Source organism: Pelodiscus sinensis, chromosome 9 (genome assembly GCF_052426305.1).
Source record: "Pelodiscus sinensis isolate ZL-2025 chromosome 9, ASM5242630v1, whole genome shotgun sequence".
Taxonomy (NCBI): Eukaryota; Metazoa; Chordata; order Testudines; family Trionychidae; genus Pelodiscus; species Pelodiscus sinensis.
Window position 1 is genome coordinate 67,935,388 of NC_143060.1, and position 20,103 is coordinate 67,955,490.

Consider the following 20,103-nt stretch of genomic DNA (forward strand, 5'->3'; position numbering starts at 1 on the left):
GCACCTGCCCCAGCCAGAGCCTGGGTGCTGGAGGGAGGGGCTGCATTGTGCCCAGACTGGCCTCGTGGCGTGTACCCAAAGCTGGTGTGTGACTGAGCAAACCGTCGTGTGGGGCTAGAGCCCTCTTGCTTTCCACACCCCATTGTGCTGCGTGTGTGTCCAGTGCAGCTGAGAGTAGCAGACTCACCGGGTGACTGCCGAGTGCATTTGCATGGCTTTGTCTCTGACTGCAGCCCTGTGACAGAAGGGGACTCCAGGTGCTGGCTCCAAGAGTGCCCTGGGGCTCAAGCACCCCCAAGAAATAGTGGGCACTCAGCACCCCTGAGCAATACTGGAGCGTGGAATGTGAGGAGTTTGGGCGGGGCGGGGGGGTGGAACACGCAAGCTGAGAACACACAAGGGGGCAGAGAGAGGCGGGCCGGGGGGGCCAGAGGTGGAACACACAAGGGGGCAGAGAGGCAGGCCAGGGGGGCCAGAGGTGGAACACACAAGGGGGCAGAGAGGCAGGCCAGGGGGGCCAGAGGTGGAACACACAAGGGGGCAGAGAGGCAGGGGGGGGGGCCAGGGGTGGAACACACAAGGGGGCAGAGAGAGGCGGGCCGGGGGTGGAACACACAAGGGGGCAGAGAGAGGCAGGCCAGGGGGGCCAGAGGTGGAACACACAAAGGGGCAGAGAGGCAGGCCAGGGGGGCCAGAGGTGGAACACACAAGGGGGCAGAGAGGCAGGGGGGGGGGGCCGGGGGTGGAACACACAAGGGGGCAGAGAGAGGTGGGCCGGGGGTGGAACACACAAGAGGGCAGAGAGAGGTGGGCCGGGGGTGGAACACACAAGGGGGCAGAGAGAGGCGGGCCGGGGGTGGAACACACAAGGGGGCAGAGAGAGGCGGGCCGGGGGTGGAACACACAAGGGGGCAGAGAGGCAGGCCGGGGGCGGGGTGGAACACACAAGGGGGCAGAGAGGCAGGTGGGGGGGGGAAGGTGGTGGAACACACAATATGAGAACACACAAGGGGGCAGAGAGAGGTGGGCCGGGGGTGGAACACACAAGGGGGCAGAGAGGCAGGTGGGGGGGGGAGGTGGTGGAACACACAAGGGGGCAGAGAGGCAGGTGGGGGGGGGAAGGTGGTGGAACACACAATATGAGAACACACAAGGGGGCAGAGAGGCAGGCCGGGGGCGGGGTGGAACACACAAGGGGGCAGAGAGGCAGGTGGGGGGGGGAGGTGGTGGAACACACAATATGAGAACACACAAGGGAGCAGAGAGGCGGGCCGGGGGTGGAACACACAAGGGGGCAGAGAGAGGTGGGGGGGGGAGGTGGTGGGGGGCCGGGGGTGGAACACACAAGGGGGCAGAGAGGCGGGCCGGGGGTGGAACACACAAGGGGGCAGAGAGGCGGGCCGGGGGTGGAACACACAAGGGGGCAGAGAGAGGCGGGCCGGGGGCGGGGTGGAACACACAAGGGGGCAGAGAGAGGCGGGCTGGGGGTGGAACACACAAGGGGGCAGAGAGAGGCGGGCCGGGGGTGGAACACACAAGGGGGCAGAGAGGCGGGCCGGGGGTGGAACACACAAGGGGGCAGAGAGAGGCGGGCCGGGGGTGGAACACACAAGGGGGCAGAGAGAGGCGGGCCGGGGGTGGAACACACAAGGGGGCAGAGAGAGGCAGGCCGGGGGTGGAACACACAAGGGGGCAGAGAGAGGCGGGCCGGGGGTGGAACACACAAGGGGGCAGAGAGAGGCGGGCCGGGGGTGGAACACACAAGGGGGCAGAGAGAGGCGGGCCGGGGGTGGAACACACAAGGGGGCAGAGAGGCGGGCCGGGGGTGGAACACACAAGGGGGCAGAGAGGCGGGCCGGGGGTGGAACACACAAGGGGGCAGAGAGGCGGGCCGGGGGTGGAACACACAAGGGGGCAGAGAGGCGGGCCGGGGGTGGAACACACAAGGGGGCAGAGAGGCGGGCCGGGGGTGGAACACACAAGGGGGCAGAGAGGCGGGCCGCGGGTGGAACACACAAGGGGGCAGAGAGGCGGGCCGGGGGTGGAACACACAAGGGGGCAGAGAGGCGGGCCAGAGGCAAAAAGCAAGAAACCCAAGCAGCAGCCATTGGGCATAATGTGACCCCCAAAAAGCTGGAGAGGAAGCGTGTCTTGGCTAATCTGCCTGTGATTAGTTTCTGCAGAGCAGACTGCCAGCATCGTCTTTGGTGGGAGGCCCAGGCAGCCAACTGACCGGGGTGATGTCTGATCTCTGGGGACTGGGAGAAACCTGATGTGCTGTGATTTTAGGGTTGTGATCTTTTATTACAAAATTCAGTTTGGGTGGCAAGACAAACAGGGTAGTGCCAGGGGATGGTCTGTGCCTCCCTGTAATACTGGGATAGCGTTCCAGGAGCTCACGTTTGGTACCGGCTCGGTGAAATTGATACAATCATAGAACTGCAAGGACTCTCGAGAGGTCACCCTTTCTCCCCAAGCACCAGCACCGTTCTAGACAATCTCTGACAGGTGTGTGACCAACCTGCTCTTAAATATCTCCACAACCTCCCCAGGCAACTTATTCCAGTGTTTGACCACCCTGACAGGCAGGAAGTTCTTCCTAATGGCCACTCTAAACCTCTCCTGTCACAATTTAAGCCCATTGCTTCTTGTGCTATCATCCTTGTAACACCCTTAATTGTAGACCCCACCACCAGTCTGGGGAGCCTGCCCTGTTTTCTGACAGTCTGCACTCACAGCTGCAAGCCATGCCAAACCGCATGACACCCATCTGAATGTGAACAAGATCAGGAAACATGTCTTGCTGCCTCCAGTGGTTTCTGTTGTTGCCATGCAAGACAAGGGAAGAGGGCTCTGTTCTTTGGGGGGAGAGAGTGAGTGTGTGCGTGTGCATCTGTGACCCTGAGCCTCCTCTCTCTGCTTTCTCCATAGGGCAAATTCACTACAGCCAGTGATGTTTGGGCTTTTGGGGTGACACTGTGGGAGACCTTCACTTTTTGCCGAGAGCAGCCGTATTCCCAGCTCTCAGATGAACAGGTCATTGAGAATACCGGAGAATTCTTCAGGGATCAGGGGCGGCAGGTAGGAAAAATGTGGGGAAATACATCCAAGGAAGGGATGTAAAATAACTGATTCAGGGCAGGGTCGGTGGCGGGTGGGTGGGGGAAGATTCCATCTCCATCAAAAGCTTTAGCAGAAAAGCTCCATAAACTTGTACTTTCCCATGTGAACAGAAATAGCGTTAGGCTGAGAATTCAGCATCTAGGTCAGTCTCACTGTAAAGGTGGAAGATGAGAGCATGGGAATGCCCGTGCAGATTCCTGCAGCTCTGCAGCCCTCTCTGCCTGGGCTCTTTGAGTGTGTCAAGCTGCTTGTGGTGCCTTATGCTCTGTGTGTGAGACCCGTTGCTGCATTGGGCCCGAACTCTGCGCTGTGCAGGATTGAACCCTCGCATGATCCCAACTGCTCCCCGTGTCCAGACGACAGGAGTAATTAGCTGGCTAATGAGATACCATAAAACCTTGGTATCAAGGTTTCAATTTTTTCCATCGCTGGGCAGAATAAATGTTCTGCACCACTGCGTGTGTGGATGTGCACCAGCCACCAATAGAAACACACGCTGCCACCTGTGGGCGTTCTACTAATCAGAGCTGAGTGGTACCTGACTCTCTCCTGGTGGCTGCCCACGCGCTCAGCCTACAGGTGCACTGCTCTGCATCCCATGTCCCATTTCTCTAGCCCGATACATTATGCAGTTCCCAGTAGTCTGGGACCTTGGTCTTTCACTACGATGGGGATACTGACCCCTCCATAATGAGAAATCGAGTTCCCTGGGGTGAATTTGCTCTTCTTTCAGGCTGTCTAAGGATGCCACTAACTCTCTGTCTTGTTTTGAAGACATACCTTCCCCTGCCTGCTCTCTGCCCAGATCCCATCTATAAGCTAATGCTCAGCTGCTGGAGACGAGACACGAAAGATCGCCCCTCCTTCCAGGAGATTCACCGGCTCCTCCAAGCGTCTGCCAGTGAAGAGTGACCCTTTGCTTCGCTTCCGCATCCTGCTCCTCATCCCACCCCCGAACACCCACCTAAACAAACTGAAGCAACCTCACCTGGACTCACAAGACTCTCTGCACAGTGGGTCATCTTCTACTGCACATTAAAACCCACCATGAGCAGGGGAAGAAAGTGAGAAGGAACCAAGCTAGCTCCAATGGCAAAGAGTGAACAAGGGCTATTGACAGATGCGGCATGTTCCTGTTTATCGGTGGATTCAGTCAAAGGATTCTGTTTTCCCCTTTTGGAAGGGGAAATGTAAGTCCCTGTTCTCCAGGAGGAGGGTGCCGGTGTAGGCAGCGTATGCTGGAAATGTCTGTGGACAGGCGCATGCCCCAGGACAGTGTCTGGTAAAGGGCGAGGGTGTGCCCCATGCAGGGAATGCAGTGATGCGGGTGTTGCCACGAAAGCAGAGTGGGACATGCAATTGAAGTTAACACTGACCATGTCTGGACACTTCTAGGCATCAGAGAAGCTCAGTGGATTTAGCATTTGCTGAGTCAGGGTTCCTCCTGTCCTGGCTTGGCTGCAACCCGAAGGACAGGGAAAAGTTCTGTAGTCGAATGTGCCAGCTGCTGGGCTGGCCTGTGCATTCTGCTTGGTAGTGACTGTTGCACTGCAAGGGGGGCATTGCTTGCTGAGGAGCACCTGGTTTATAGCATCTGCTGCAGGGTCAATGAGGAATGGCCAAGCCACCCATCTGAAGGAGAGCAGAGGTGCCCTCCTCTCACCCAGCCACAGCCTCTTGTCCCTGAGAAATGCTTTCTCCACCTGCTGTTCATGCTCTCAAGGTAGGGAAATGCCACAGCCACCAGATGAGGGGGTAGGTGCGAGCTCTGCATTTCCTGAGACTCTGTGGTAGAGAGGTTTTAGAACAAGCGTTTCATTTCAAAGGGGAACTGGTGATAACCTCCCCTTATTAAGCCCTTCACATTCTTGAGCTGTAATACGTAAAGGAACGGGATGTCGTGCTGCTCTGCATAGCCACTGGCACTGAGGGCTGCTGCTAGCACCCGCTCCTGCCTGCAGTAACCTTGAGTGCCATGATGGCATGGTTTGTTGTGGATAGGATGCAATGCTTAATTTGCCACTAATGAGAGCTCCTCTCCTACCCACCACATCTTGACAGAGGCTCCCTCAGCATGTCCCCTTCTGTTCCAGGGCTGGTCTGACCCCCAGTTGTCCTGGCCTCTCCTAGTACTGGCCACTACATGAACAATTTGGGCAGCCCTGTTTGCTCTGTCAGTTTCCAGTCAGTAGCCACAAAGAGGTTTGCTGATGTGAGACCCACAGAGTATGGACTACACCTCTGGTTCCTACTGTTATTGGCATACAGACCAAGCCTTGAAATCCAACAGAGACAGCAGTTGGTTTAATGTGCTCATGCTGAGATGCACTGTTTCCAGTGTATTATAACCGAGCAGTGACAGGGCATCCGTATGAGCGCTGGGCCTACGCTAAGTGAACAAACTATTGCAGGGACATGGGTAGTGTTAAATAGTTACCTACCTCACTTGTCCTGGCATAGTTGGCGTGTCCACAGAGCAGCTCTGTTTTCATGAGACCCGCCTTGGCTATCCCCACCCAGCTAGACTTGCAATTGTAGTAGTACCAGTTGTGATGCTGACTGGAATGGCTCTCGAATGCGAGCACCAGCCTCTGAGTGGTGTGTTACACACAAGAAACAAAGCTCCAGGTGGCTACATGTTCTGTGCTTAGATTTTATCAGCCACGTCACAAGGGTGAGCTGCTGAAGCACGGTAACAGCTTTCGCATGGAGTCACCGACAGCCCTCTGGGACACCCTGTCTGGCTCATCTGCTGATCTGTATTCAAGAGCAAGGCTTGCCAACAGAACTGACCCATTCTGACCAGCTGGAGTTCTATGTCCAGTGTTGGTCACCAGTGTCTAGAGAGGAGGCAGAGACTCTGGAAAGGATCCAGAAGTGAGTGACAAAGATGATCATAGGGATGGAAGGCAAGTCACACGAGCCAGGCTGAGGGAACCGGGTCTGTTTAGTTTGGAAAGGGGGGCTATGACAGCAGTCTGCAAGTCCTCGAAAGCTGCCATCAAAAAGTGGGAGAAGAGTTCTTCTCTCTTGCCACAGAGGGCAGGGCAGGAGGCAATAGGTTCAAACTACAGCACAGAAGAGTTAGACTGAATCTCAGGAAAAACTGAGTCCTACCGGTGAGACCAGTCAGGCCATGGAACGGGGGCCTAGGGAGGCTGTGGGAGCAACTTCTTTGGAGGTTTCAAAAGGGTGCTGAATAGTCACCTGTGATGGATGGTTTAGACCCAACAGATCCTACACCATGGTGGGGGTTCAACTGGCTGGTCCTTTTGGTCCCTTCTGACGCTGTGGTTCTGTGACCACCGAAGATCCCAAACTATCAGGGGCTGTGACACGTGATGTTGGATTCCAACCCTTGCCACAAGTTAGAGAGTTGTGGCAAGGGTCTGGAGCCAGGTCTGGCCCCATGCCTAGATATGGAGATTTAGATTTATGCCATTATTCCCATTCACACCAGTAAGAGGTTGGCAAATGAAATGACCGTTTTTCCCCTCTGGGGTTTCTCACAGCTTGGACCAGCTTTCCTAGAGACCAGATAAATTAAAGCAGATAATTAGGGAAACAATCCGGGTATTTCTGCCCCCAAACTGAACTCCATCATCTTAAAATTGCTGGAGAATGTCTTGATTTTAATTACGTATCATAATTAACTTGGGAGTGTGCATGTGGCTCCACTGCCCTCTGCTGCCTAGAACCAGAAATGGTTCACTGTGTGTCACATACTTCACACTGCTGAAAATTAATGGAAACTCTCCAATAGGTCCCATAGCAGGAAACCTGCCTTTTCCTCCTTCCCTATCTCCCATCAATTGGTCTGAGTTCTGTTGCCATCAAACTGCAGGAGACCATAGTGAACAGCAGGGGGACAATTGTAATGTGCTAAGTAGCCATGAACTTGTTACAGGCTCAACAATACACTAAGATATTTGCAAGAAATTAATATGAAACCAAAGAGACTCTGCATCAGACTGGTCTAGCCTAAGCAATGTTCGGGGCACCCTTTGCACAGCAGTCATGAAGCAGCAAATGTTGGACTCTAATCAGCACCTGTGGACCAAGACTTAAAAATCTGCTCATCCTTGGGTTCCTGACTGCATGCTGGGGCATCTACGGAAGTGGCTGCATTCCCTGCTTCACCTTCCCCCCCAAAGCCGGAAGGGCCCAGGAGTCACTGAAATCAGTAGAACTGTTGGCTGCTGTGTAGGATGTCTCAAAATCAGATGACTTCTGTAAGCACCTAACTATAGATTTAAGGTACTAATTAGGGCTGTCAATTCTCGTAGTTAACTCAAAAATTAATCGTGATTTAAAAATTATTTATGATGAATTGTCTTTTAATCACACTGTTAAACAATAGTATACCAATTGAAATGTATTAAATATTTTGGATGTTTTTTCTACATTTTAAAATATATTGATCTCAGTTACAACACGGAACACAAAGAGCACAGTGCTCACTAGGGATGTTAAATTGCGGGTAACTGACTAATCAAATAGTCGATGCAGTTTCCATCGACTATTTGACTAGTCCAGTGTTTCCCAATTGGTGTTCACAGGTTCCGTGAAGAGCCGGCACTCCCCCGCCCTCTCTTAAAGAGACAGAGCTGCGATGGGTATCGTGGCGGGGCTTGTTTTTTTCTTTGCTCGACAAAAAGCGGTGGTGGGGCCTTTTTTTTAAGGCAACCCTAGGGGTTCCATGGCCAAATAAAATTGGGAAACGCTGGACTAGTCGATGGGGCGCCTCTGCCTCTGAAGTGTAGCAATGGCCCTAGGGCTGTTGCTGCACTTTAAAAGTGAAAGTGCTATGTGGAGCGCAGGGTCAGCTGGGGACTCCCCGCTGACTCCGGGCTCTGTGCGGTGCTGCCGCTTTGAAATGCTGCCGGGGAGCCTGGGGTCTGGACCCAGGCTCCACATGGCACTGCCACTTTGAAGTACCCTTTTTCCCCTCCCCCTTGCTGCCTCTTTCTGATAGAGGCAGCTAAGGGGGGGAGAGCGATCAATAAGCATTTGCTTATCAGATAGTCGACTAGTCCTTTACATTCCTAATATTATTTTTATTACAAATATTTGCATTGTAATAGTGATAAAAGAAATAGTATTTTTCAATTCACCTCATACAAGTACTGAAGCCCAATCTCTATCATGAAAGTGCACCTTACAAATGCAGATTTTTTTTAATGTTACATAACTGTGCTTCCAAAACAAAATAATACCTAGAACCCACAAGTCCACTCAGTCCTCCTCCTTCAGCCAGTTGCTAAGGCACACGAGTTTGCTTACATTTACGGGAGATAATGCTGCCCATTTCTTATGTACAATGTCGCCTGAAAGTGAAAACTGGTGTTTGCATGGCACTTCTGTAGCCAGCATTGCAAGGTATGTATAGGCTAGATATGCTAAACATTTGTATATCTTAGGAGTAGGGAACCTCAGGCCTGGGGGCCAGATGCAGCCTCTAGCTTGCCTGGATCTGGCCCCCAAGCCTCAGGGCCTCCCCCAGCACTGGGTAGCCTGAACTGGCACTCCAGCCCACTGCTGCCCCACCACGGAGCTGGAGCACACAAAATCTACTAGGCTCTGGTGTGCAAGAGAAACGTTGGGAGTGTGTTTCTCCTTCTCAGTTGGGGGCCATGTCAGGGAGGGTTGGGTTGCTGTTTTGTTTCTCACTTCTGTGCGCCCCTCGACTGATTTGTCTGTGGGTCAATGGCCTCCGACCCCCAAAAAAGTTTCCCCACCCCGGTATTTCCCTTCATGCTTCAGCCATCATTCCAAAGGACCTGCTTCCATGCTGATGAAGTGCATTTAAAAAAAAAAAAGGGTTAATTAAATCTGTGACTGAACTCCTTGGGGGAGAATTGTCTCTTGCTCAGTTTTACACCCATTCTTCCAGCTATTTAATGTTACAGCAGTTTCTGATGATGACCCAGCAAATTCTCTCCCTTTTAAGAACACTGTCACTGCAGATCTGACAAAATGCAAAGAAGGTACCGATGTGAGATTTGTAAAAATAGTTACAGCACTCAACCCAAAGTTTAAGATTCAGAAGTGCCTTCCAAAATCTGAAAGAGAGGAGGTGTGAAATATGCTTTTACAACTCATAAAAGAGCAACATTCCCATGTGCAAACTACAGACCTGAACCACCCAAAAAGAAAATCAGCGTTCTGCTGGTGGCATCTGACTCAGAAGATAAAAATTATCATGCATCAGTCCAGACTCCTTTGGAGCATGATTAGCATGGACACTCTTAGGCTGTGTCCAGACTCAGGGGTTTTTTCGGGAAAAGTAGCCTTTTCCCGAAAAAACTTCCCCTGCGTCCAGACTCAAGCCGCGTTCTTTCGAAATTATTTCGAAAGAACGCGGCTTTTCTTTCGATGGCGGTAAACCTCGTTTCACGAGGAAGAACGCCTTCTTTCGAAAGTTCCTCTTTCGAAAGAAGGCGTTGTTCAATGTAAAGAGGCCGTCTTCAAAAGAGAGCATCAAGACTCGCTGGGTGCTCTCTTTCAAAAAAGCGGATTTCTCTTTCGAAAGATCCGCCTGCAGTCTAGACGCGATCTTTTGAAAGAGGCTCTTTCGAAAGATGCTTTCGAAAGAGCCTCTTTCGAAAGAAGCCTGCAGTCTAGACATAGCGTTAGAGAAGAAACAGGTGACTCAGGAGCAGATGGGGTAAACAGAACTGCTTTATTGCCCACGCACGTTTACCTCAGACATTCAACACACCGCCCAAGTGGCAACAAAGTGGCATCAATGACACCCTTTTATCTATTTTAGTATGTTAATTCACACGTCTATTACTACTTTCCCTAAAACCTTATTTAGTAATGTTAACTCCTACACAATGAATATCCCACTATATTAATATGAAAAGTAGGTGATTAATGCAATTATACCCTCCCGTTTGTTGTTTACTGGTTTTTAATTGAATCAGTATTACATACTGTCTTAATCAGCATCTTATAGGAAGCGCTTCAACCCTGAAAATGTTTTTACAGACAAGTGCGAAGACAATACAAGGCCCTGTTCAGTGCAACCATCTTCCAAGGCTGCCAGGACAAGAGGAAAAATGTGTTTAAAGGGCAATGGCAATGCCTATTCTGGCTAAACCCCTTACCCATTGATGTATAGTCATCCCAGACCTCCATTCATTTTACATATCCCAACAGATACGTCCTCTGGAATGGTGGTTGAAGCATGAAGGGACATATGAATCTGTAGCATATCTGGTATTTAAATATCTTGTGATGCTGGCTACAACAGTGCCATGAAAACGCCTGTTCTCACTTTCAGGTGACATTGTAAATAAGAAGTGGGAAGTATTCTTTCTTGCAAATGTCAACAAACTTGTTTGTCTGAGCAATTGTCTAAACAGGTAGTAGGACTGAGTAGACTTGTAGGCACTGAAGTTTTATATTTTGAGTGCTACTGTTTTGTACATTAGTTCTAAATTTGTAAGTTCAACTTTCATTATAGAGTGCACTACAATTATTTGTATTGGGTGAATTGAAAAAATACTATTTATCGTGTTTTTACTCTGCAAATATTTGTAATAAAAATAATATAAAGTGAGTTTTATGCACTATGTATTCTGTATAGTAATTGAAATCAATATAGTTGAAAAAGTAGAAAACATCCAAAATATTTAAATAATGGTATTCTATTATTCTTTAAGTGTTATTAATTGTGATTAATCTTAATCACTTGACAACCCTAATACTAACTTTAGCCTCCCAACCTTTTCATAAAAAACCTTGGCCATTGACGTTAATGGGAAAACTCTATGGCAACAAGAGTGGGCCCCAAATTGAAAAATGGTGCAATATTGATGCATTTTCAAGGAGGTAAAGAAAAGGGATTTCTGGGTTTGATAGCATAGCTAATTCTTATATGCTGTGTAGTCCCAAGATATTAGAGAGGCAAGGTGAGGTAATCTGTGATATTAACTTATCCATTTGGTCTCTTTAAATAGGTAAAGGTTAACATTCTGCCTCCCTACATTTCCTCTTCAGTTTCACATGGTTACACTCCTCCACTTCCTGACCTAAACTGTTGTGTAGTGTTGATGCAATATTGGCGGCATTCTGCCCCAGAACATGCTGCCTCTCCATGATTTACATGTGTATATAGTTTGTAAAGATGTAACTCTTTGGGTCCTTTGGGACGAAAGAGGCTATAAAAGTGTATGATATAGTAGTTGTTATTAATAATTGTTAAACTTCCTAACAACCATAGGTGCAAAATCCTCTTTTCTCATAACAGAGCAAATGCCTGTTGCATGCAGAAGATCCAGATCTACACTTCTGGCACCTTGTGTTGCTACTTACATATGTGCAATACTGTGCAAAGAGGGTGTGAAATACACCCCATGGGAGTTGGTGGCATTCTGCACATCTTTATTGACACAAGGTACACAGCAGTGGGAAAACGGGCTGTAGGGCTCCTTGATGCAGCTTGGCAATGGGTCTCAATGCTGAATTGGTGAAGCATGGGGAGCTTCATAAAGAGCTTGCCTTTCAGAGGCGTGGCGCACCTGTTGATCACTTTGACTCCTGGGGTAGTTGGGACTGATCAGCATCTCTGCAAGGCAGGCTCAGAAAGGGCACCTTGCCAAAGTCCTCTCCCAGCAGTAAGTTGCCATAGGTGTAAATCCATTTGGTGAGGTGAGGAGGAGGAGGAGAATGTAGCCCCAGATCTAAGTGATGTGGCTGGTTATTGCTCTGTGTCTGTGTTGTAAATACCAAGTTTCTCTGTTTAATGAACCTTGAAGTATGTTTTCCTGCCCTCCCCCTCTGCAGAAAGCATGACTCTGAAACAGTGTTTGAGCTGCTGCTGTGGCTAACAGGTCCTTGTGCTGTACAGCCCAACCCTGTGCAGAGCATGTGAAATGGCATCTTCCATGCCTAGTGCTCCAGCTGCTCACAGAGTCTATCTCCAATACTCATTCCAAAACTGCACTCCCCAAGTGCTCAATATTTGGAAAGGAGACATGATACGTGTGTAGAGTTTTCTGTAGCTCCTTATTTATTCTGTGTAAGGACACCCTGCATTGTACTTATGTAAAATTATTGATTGTAAATAACAACCGTCTTTAAAAAACCCAAACTGCTGCCTGTGTTATGTCTGTGCAAACTACAGGACAGTCCAAATCACGTCTTGGTGTGTGAGTAAGTGTGTGTGTGTGTGTGGGGAGGGTGTATTCTTGTGCACTGCCCTTCACTCACTGAGACCAGTGCAGGGACCGATCCTGACTTTGAGTGAGGAGGGCTGGCTGTAGCTCCATCAGCACAAACTAGCCCAAGCCTTGCCTTCTGCAGGCTCTGAGTATGGCTGATCAAACAGCACTGGGCAATGTGATGGCTGCTGGCATATGCTGGAGCTGGCCTTAACCAGCTAGCCTGGCTAAAAAGACCAGTGCAGCTGCTATAGTAAAGGGCTTCAGCACAGGCTGTACAAGCCCCCAGGGACTCTGGGTAGGCAGCTAAGGGCATGTTATCATGCAATTAAAACCAGTCCATGCCACCTGACTTAGGCTCATGGCATTGCCCTGCTAACCAGGCTACTGCAGAGGGGGACAGCTGGGGAGTCCTCTCTCTCTCTGCCATAGCACTGAGGCAGTCTGCACCCCAAATACCTCAACCCTGGCTCTTCCCCAGAGCTCTCATCCCCGAGAGCCTTCACCCTGCCACATCCCAACCCTCTGCCATAGCCCAGAGCACGCTCTTGTACCCAAAGCTTGGCCCCGCTACCAGCCAGAGCCTTCACCCTGCCACATCCCAACCCTCTGCCATAGCCCTGAGCATGCTCTTGTACCCAAAGCTTGGCCCCGCTACCAGCCAGAGCCTTCACCCTGCCACATCCCAACCCTCTGCCATAGCCCTGAGCACGCTCTTGTACCCAAAGCTTGGCCCCGCTACCAGCCAGAGCCTTCACCCTGCCACATCCCAACCCTCTGCCATAGCCCTGAGCACGGTCTTGTACCCAAAGCTTGGCCCCGCTACCAGCCAGAGCCTTCACCCTGCCACATCCCAACCCTCTGCCATAGCCCTGAGCACGCTCTTGTACCCAAAGCTTGGCCCCGCTACCAGCCAGAGCCTTCACCCTGCCACCTCCCCACATCTATCTTCTGCCCCAGTGCTGAGCCTCTCCCACTTTCTGAAAGCCTCAGCTCCACCCTCACCACACATCATCTCTATATTGGTGCACATAATAAAACATTCCACACATGGCTGTAAAAAATTAGCGGGAACATTGCCAGCAACTATACTGATGGCGTGTGCACATGTGACCTGGCATGGACATGAGCAACACATACGAATGGCCACACTGGGTCAGACCAAAGATCCATGTAGCTCAGTGTTCTGTCATCTGACTGTGGCCAATGCTAGGTGCCCTGGAGGGAGTGAACAGAACAGGGAATCATCAAGTGACCCCTTCCCTGTCGCCCATTCCCAGCTTTTGGCAAACAGAGGCCAAGGACACCGTCCCTGCCTAGCCTGGCTAACAGCCATTGATGGACCTGACATCCATGAATTTATCTAGCTCTTTTTTGAACCCTATTACAATTTTGGCCTTCACAACATCGTCTGACAAAGAGTTCCACAGACTGACTCTGCGTTGCGTGAAGAAATACTTCCTTTGGTTTGTTTTAAACCTGCTGCCTATTCATTTCATTTGGTGACTCCCTAGTTCTTGTGTTAGGGGGGAGAAAAACTAGCACTTCCGTATCTATTTTCTTCACACTAGTCATGATTTTATAGACAGTATCAACAGTATCTTCCCTTACGTGCCTCTTTTCCAAGTGGAAGAATCCCAGTCATATTAATCTCTCCTCATGAGGAAGCCATTCCATACTCCTCAAAGAACAGATACAGAAGGTTAGTAAACTTTTTGGGGCAGGGGAGCATCTAATTCTTCCTCATGCATTGTAGATGGAGCTGGGCCTCCCGCCCCTCCAGCTCAGGGTGGAGAATTCCACTGCCTAGCATGGCATCTAGATGTATGTACTGTAATGCTAAGTCTAAGGTGAATATTTCCCTGGAGAGACTTGGGAGGTGTCTTTGTAAATAGGGTACTCGCCTGCTCTGTGTACATAGTCACAGGGGCAGCCCATCCATACAGGTGAACTAGGCGGTCGCCTAGGGCACCAAGTTAAATGGGGCACGAAATGATGGTGCAATATCATTGAGGGGTTTGAAGGTGGGGGCGCCGATCGCATGGTTCGCCTAGGGCACCCGTTGGTGGCAGCTAGTCTAGGGCCGCCCCTGCATAGTCAGCAAATGCAGTGGTGTCAAAGTGATTCACTTTGGCTGGTGTTGGGTTCAAATCACATGACGCCTGAATACCAGAGGAGTGGAGTATGGTTACTGATGTAATTATTGAGGCAATACGGGGAAGCAGGACTGGGGTTAACTTAACCCAGTTGAGACAGGAGACCACATCAGCTGAAAGAACCTTCTTAAGCCTGGGGCTCAAATGTCAGAGCCCTGTGAAAGTAAGAGACGTTGCCCCAGGTATCCCAACCACGAAGCTGCAACCCCTTGTCCTCCCTTAGCTGGTTTTACCCTCTTGCTCCCTCTCCCACCCCCCACTGTTCAAAGACTAGAGCTGATCCGTTCAACGAGAAGCGCCTTTGTTGTGTTAAATGCTCAGCTCGCGCTGAATCCTTTGGGATGACCCTGCTTCTCCCAGGTTGGCAAGATCTGAAACTCACGGGCAGACTGAGATGTGAGAGCGGAGAGGCAGGTGCCTGCCAGCGGGAGAACGTGAGAGGGGAGGCAGGAGCCGCAGCCAGCAGGGAGGCTCGTGGGGAGACGCTGCCGAGCGCTGAGCAGGCAGGCAGCAGGGCACAGCAGAGGCATGAGGCGGGCGGAGGCCGAGCAGTGGAGCCGCTGCGCTCTGCATGAGGAGGGGCAGGAGGCGGGCAGAGGCCGAGTAGTGGAGCCGCTGCGCTCTGCATGAGGAGGGGCAGGAGGGGGGCGGAGGCCGAGCAGTGGAGCCGCTGCGCTCTGCATGAGGAGGGGCAGGAGGCGGGCGGAGGCCGAGCAGTGGAGCCGCTGCGCTCTGCATGAGGAGGGCCAGGAGGGCGGGGGGAGGCCGAGCAGTGGAGCCGCTGCGCTCTGCATGAGGAGGGCAGGAGGCGGGCGGAGGCCGAGCAGTGGAGCCGCTGCGCTCTGCATGAGGAGGGGCAGGAGGGCGGGGGGAGGCCGAGCAGTGGAGCCGCTGCGCTCTGCATGAGGAGGGGCAGGAGGGCGGGCGGAGGCCGAGCAGTGGAGCCGCTGCGCTCTGCATGAGGAGGGGCAGGAGGGCGGGGGGAGGCCGAGCAGTGGAGCCGCTGCGCTCTGCATGAGGAGGGGCAGGAGGCGGGCGGAGGCCGAGCAGTGGAGCCGCTGCGCTCTGCATGAGGAGGGGCAGGAGGGCGGGCGGAGGCCGAGCAGTGGAGCCGCTGCGCTCTGCATGAGGAGGGGCAGGAGGCGGGCGGAGGCCGAGCAGTGGAGCCGCTGCGCTCTGCATGAGGAGGGGCAGGAGGCGGGCGGAGGCCGAGCAGTGGAGCCGCTGCGCTCTGCATGAGGAGGGGCAGGAGGGCGGGAGGAGGCCGAGCAGTGGAGCCGCTGCGCTCTGCATGAGGAGGGCAGGAGGGCGGGCGGAGGCCGAGCAGTGGAGCCGCTGCGCTCTGCATGAGGAGGGCAGGAGGCGGGGGGAGGCCGAGCAGTGGAGCCGCTGCGCTCTGCATGAGGAGGGGCAGGAGGCGGGCGGAGGCCGAGCAGTGGAGCCGCTGCGCTCTGCATGAGGAGGGCAGGAGGCGGGCGGAGGCCGAGCAGTGGAGCCGCTGCGCTCTGCATGAGGAGGGGCAGGAGGCGGGCGGAGGCCGAGCAGTGGAGCCGCTGCGCTCTGCATGAGGAGGGGCAGGAGGGGGGCGGAGGCCGAGCAGTGGAGCCGCTGCGCTCTGCATGAGGAGGGCAGGAGGCGGGCGGAGGCCGAGCAGTGGAGCCGCTGCGCTCTGCATGAGGAGGGGCAGGAGGGCGGGCGGAGGCCGAGCAGTGGAGCCGCTGCGCTCTGCATGAGGAGGGCAGGAGGCGGGCGGAGGCCGAGCAGTGGAGCCGCTGCGCTCTGCATGAGGAGGGGCAGGAGGGCGGGCGGAGGCCGAGCAGTGGAGCCGCTGCGCTCTGCATGAGGAGGGGCAGGAGGCGGGCGGAGGCCGAGCAGTGGAGCCGCTGCGCTCTGCATGAGGAGGGGCAGGAGGCGGGCGGAGGCCGAGCAGTGGAGCCGCTGCGCTCTGCATGAGGAGGGGCAGGAGGCGGGCGGAGGCCGAGCAGTGGAGCCGCTGCGCTCTGCATGAGGAGGGGCAGGAGGCGGGCGGAGGCCGAGCAGTGGAGCCGCTGCGCTCTGCATGAGGAGGGCAGGAGGGCGGGCGGAGGCCGAGCAGTGGAGCCGCTGCGCTCTGCATGAGGAGGGGCAGGAGGCGGGCGGAGGCCGAGCAGTGGAGCCGCTGCGCTCTGCATGAGGAGGGGCAGGAGGGCGGGCGGAGGCCGAGCAGTGGAGCCGCTGCGCTCTGCATGAGGAGGGGCAGGAGGCGGGCGGAGGCCGAGCAGTGGAGCCGCTGCGCTCTGCATGAGGAGGGGCAGGAGGCGGGCGGAGGCCGAGCAGTGGAGCCGCTGCGCTCTGCATGAGGAGGGGCAGGAGGCGGGCGGAGGCCGAGCAGTGGAGCCGCTGCGCTCTGCATGAGGAGGGGCAGGAGGGCGGGCGGAGGCCGAGCAGTGGAGCCGCTGCGCTCTGCATGAGGAGGGCAGGAGGCGGGCAGAGGCCGAGCAGTGGAGCCGCTGCGCTCTGCATGAGGAGGGGCAGGAGGGCGGGCGGAGGCCGAGCAGTGGAGCCGCTGCGCTCTGCATGAGGAGGGCAGGAGGGCGGGCGGAGGCCGAGCAGTGGAGCCGCTGCGCTCTGCATGAGGAGGGCAGGAGGGCGGGCGGAGGCCGAGCAGTGGAGCCGCTGCGCTCTGCATGAGGAGGGGCAGGAGGGCGGGCGGAGGCCGAGCAGTGGAGCCGCTGCGCTCTGCATGAGGAGGGCAGGAGGCGGGCGGAGGCCGAGCAGTGGAGCCGCTGCGCTCTGCATGAGGAGGGGCAGGAGGCGGGCGGAGGCCGAGCAGTGGAGCCGCTGCGCTCTGCATGAGGAGGGGCAGGAGGCGGGCGGAGGCCGAGCAGTGGAGCCGCTGCGCTCTGCATGAGGAGGGGCAGGAGGGCGGGCGGAGGCCGAGCAGTGGAGCCGCTGCGCTCTGCATGAGGAGGGGCAGGAGGGCGGGCGGAGGCCGAGCAGTGGAGCCGCTGCGCTCTGCATGAGGAGGGGCAGGAGGGGGGCGGAGGCCGAGCAGTGGAGCCGCTGCGCTCTGCATGAGGAGGGCAGGAGGCGGGCAGAGGCCGAGCAGTGGAGCCGCTGCGCTCTGCATGAGGAGGGGCAGGAGGCGGGCGGAGGCCGAGCAGTGGAGCCGCTGCGCTCTGCATGAGGAGGGCAGGAGGCGGGCGGAGGCCGAGCAGTGGAGCCGCTGCGCTCTGCATGAGGAGGGCAGGAGGCGGGCAGAGGCCGAGCAGTGGAGCCGCTGCGCTCTGCATGAGGAGGGGCAGGAGGGGGGGAGGCCGAGCAGTGGAGCCGCTGCGCTCTGCATGAGGAGGGGCAGGAGGCGGGCGGAGGCCGAGCAGTGGAGCCGCTGCGCTCTGCATGAGGAGGGGCAGGAGGCGGGCGGAGGCCGAGCAGTGAAGCCGCTGCGCTCTGCATGAGGAGGGGCAGGAGGGCGGGCGGAGGCCGAGCAGTGGAGCCGCTGCGCTCTGCATGAGGAGGGGCAGGAGGGCGGGCGGAGGCCGAGCAGTGGAGCCGCTGCGCTCTGCATGAGGAGGGGCAGGAGGGCGGGCGGAGGCCGAGCAGTGAAGCCGCTGCGCTCTGCATGAGGAGGGGCAGGAGGGCGGGCGGAGGCCGAGCAGTGGAGCCGCTGCGCTCTGCATGAGGAGGGGCAGGAGGGGGGCGGAGGCCGAGCAGTGGAGCCGCTGCGCTCTGCATGAGGAGGGGCAGGAGGCGGGCGGAGGCCGAGCAGTGGAGCCGCTGCGCTCTGCATGAGGAGGGGCAGGAGGGCGGGCGGAGGCCGAGCAGTGGAGCCGCTGCGCTCTGCATGAGGAGGGGCAGGAGGCGGGCGGAGGCCGAGCAGTGGAGCCGCTGCGCTCTGCATGAGGAGGGGCAGGAGGCGGGCGGAGGCCGAGCAGTGGAGCCGCTGCGCTCTGCATGAGGAGGGGCAGGAGGGGGGGGGAGGCCGAGCAGTGGAGCCGCTGCGCTCTGCATGAGGAGGGGCAGGAGGGCGGGGGGAGGCCGAGCAGTGGAGCCGCTGCGCTCTGCATGAGGAGGGGCAGGAGGGCGGGAGGAGGCCGAGCAGTGGAGCCGCTGCGCTCTGCATGAGGAGGGGCAGGAGGGCGGGCGGAGGCCGAGCAGTGGAGCCGCTGCGCTCTGCATGAGGAGGGGCAGGAGGGCGGGCGGAGGCCGAGCAGTGGAGCCGCTGCGCTCTGCATGAGGAGGGGCAGGAGGGCGGGCGGAGGCCGAGCAGTGGAGCCGCTGCGCTCTGCATGAGGAGGGGCAGGAGGGCGGGCGGAGGCCGAGCAGTGGAGCCGCTGCGCTCTGCATGAGGAGGGGCAGGAGGGCGGGCGGAGGCCGAGCAGTGGAGCCGCTGCGCTCTGCATGAGGAGGGGCAGGAGGGCGGGCGGAGGCCGAGCAGTGGAGCCGCTGCGCTCTGCATGAGGAGGGGCAGGAGGCGGGCGGAGGCCGAGCAGTGGAGCCGCTGCGCTCTGCATGAGGAGGGGCAGGAGGCGGGCGGAGGCCGAGCAGTGGAGCCGCTGCGCTCTGCATGAGGAGGGGCAGGAGGCGGGCGGAGGCCGAGCAGTGGAGCCGCCGCGCTCTGCATGAGGAGGGGCAGGAGGCGGGCGGAGGCCGAGCAGTGGAGCCGCTGCGCTCTGCATGAGGAGGGGCAGGAGGGCGGGTGGAGGCCGAGCAGTGGAGCCGCTGCGCTCTGCATGAGGAGGGGCAGGAGGGCGGGTGGAGGCCGAGCAGTGGAGCCGCTGCGCTCTGCATGAGGAGGGCAGGAGGGCGGGCGGAGGCCGAGCAGTGGAGCCGCTGCGCTCTGCATGAGGAGGGGCAGGAGGGCGGGCGGAGGCCGAGCAGTGGAGCCGCTGCGCTCTGCATGAGGAGGGGCAGGAGGGCGGGCGGAGGCCGAGCAGTGGAGCCGCTGCGCTCTGCATGAGGAGGGGCAGGAGGCGGGCGGAGGCCGAGCAGTGGAGCCGCTGCGCTCTGCATGAGGAGGGGCAGGAGGCGGGCGGAGGCCGAGCAGTGGAGCCGCTGCGCTCTGCATGAGGAGGGGCAGGAGGCGGGCGGAGGCCGAGCAGTGGAGCCGCTGCGCTCTGCATGAGGAGGGGCAGGAGGCGGGCGGAGGCCGAGCAGTGGAGCCGCCGCGCTCTGCATGAGGAGGGGCAGGAGGCGGGCGGAGGCCGAGCAGTGGAGCCGCTGCGCTCTGCATGAGGAGGGGCAGGAGGGCGGGTGGAGGCCGAGCAGTGGAGCCGCTGCGCTCTGCATGAGGAGGGGCAGGAGGGCGGGCGGAGGCCGAGCAGTGGAGCCGCTGCGCTCTGCATGAGGAGGGCAGGAGGGCGGGCGGAGGCCGAGCAGTGGAGCCGCTGCGCTCTGCATGAGGAGGGGCAGGAGGGCGGGCGGAGGCCGAGCAGTGGAGCCGCTGCGCTCTGCATGAGGAGGGCAGGAGGGCGGGCGGAGGCCGAGCAGTGGAGCCGCTGCGCTCTGCATGAGGAGGGGCAGGAGGGCGGGCGGAGGCCGAGCAGTGGAGCCGCTGCGCTCTGCATGAGGAGGGGCAGGAGGCGGGCGGAGGCCGAGCAGTGGAGCCGCTGCGCTCTGCATGAGGAGGGGCAGGAGGGCGGGCGGAGGCCGAGCAGTGGAGCCGCTGCGCTCTG

The 20,103-nt window shown here is 56.8% G+C and overlaps 1 protein-coding gene across 3 annotated transcripts in view; it reads left to right on the top strand.

Moving 5' to 3' along the window:
- The window catches only part of DDR2 (discoidin domain receptor tyrosine kinase 2), a 47,512-nt gene extending 39,984 nt beyond the window's left edge, over positions 1–7,528 (top strand). For all 3 annotated transcript variants that reach the window (XM_075937092.2, XM_075937095.2, XM_075937093.2), the window contains 2 exons: positions 2,932–3,081; positions 3,898–7,528. In XM_075937092.2, coding sequence (XP_075793207.2) covers positions 2,932–3,081; positions 3,898–4,035 — 288 coding nt within the window. In that variant the 3' untranslated portion in view covers positions 4,036–7,528. The remainder of the gene's footprint in view (positions 1–2,931; positions 3,082–3,897) is intronic.
- Positions 7,529–20,103: the final 12,575 nt, after the last annotated feature.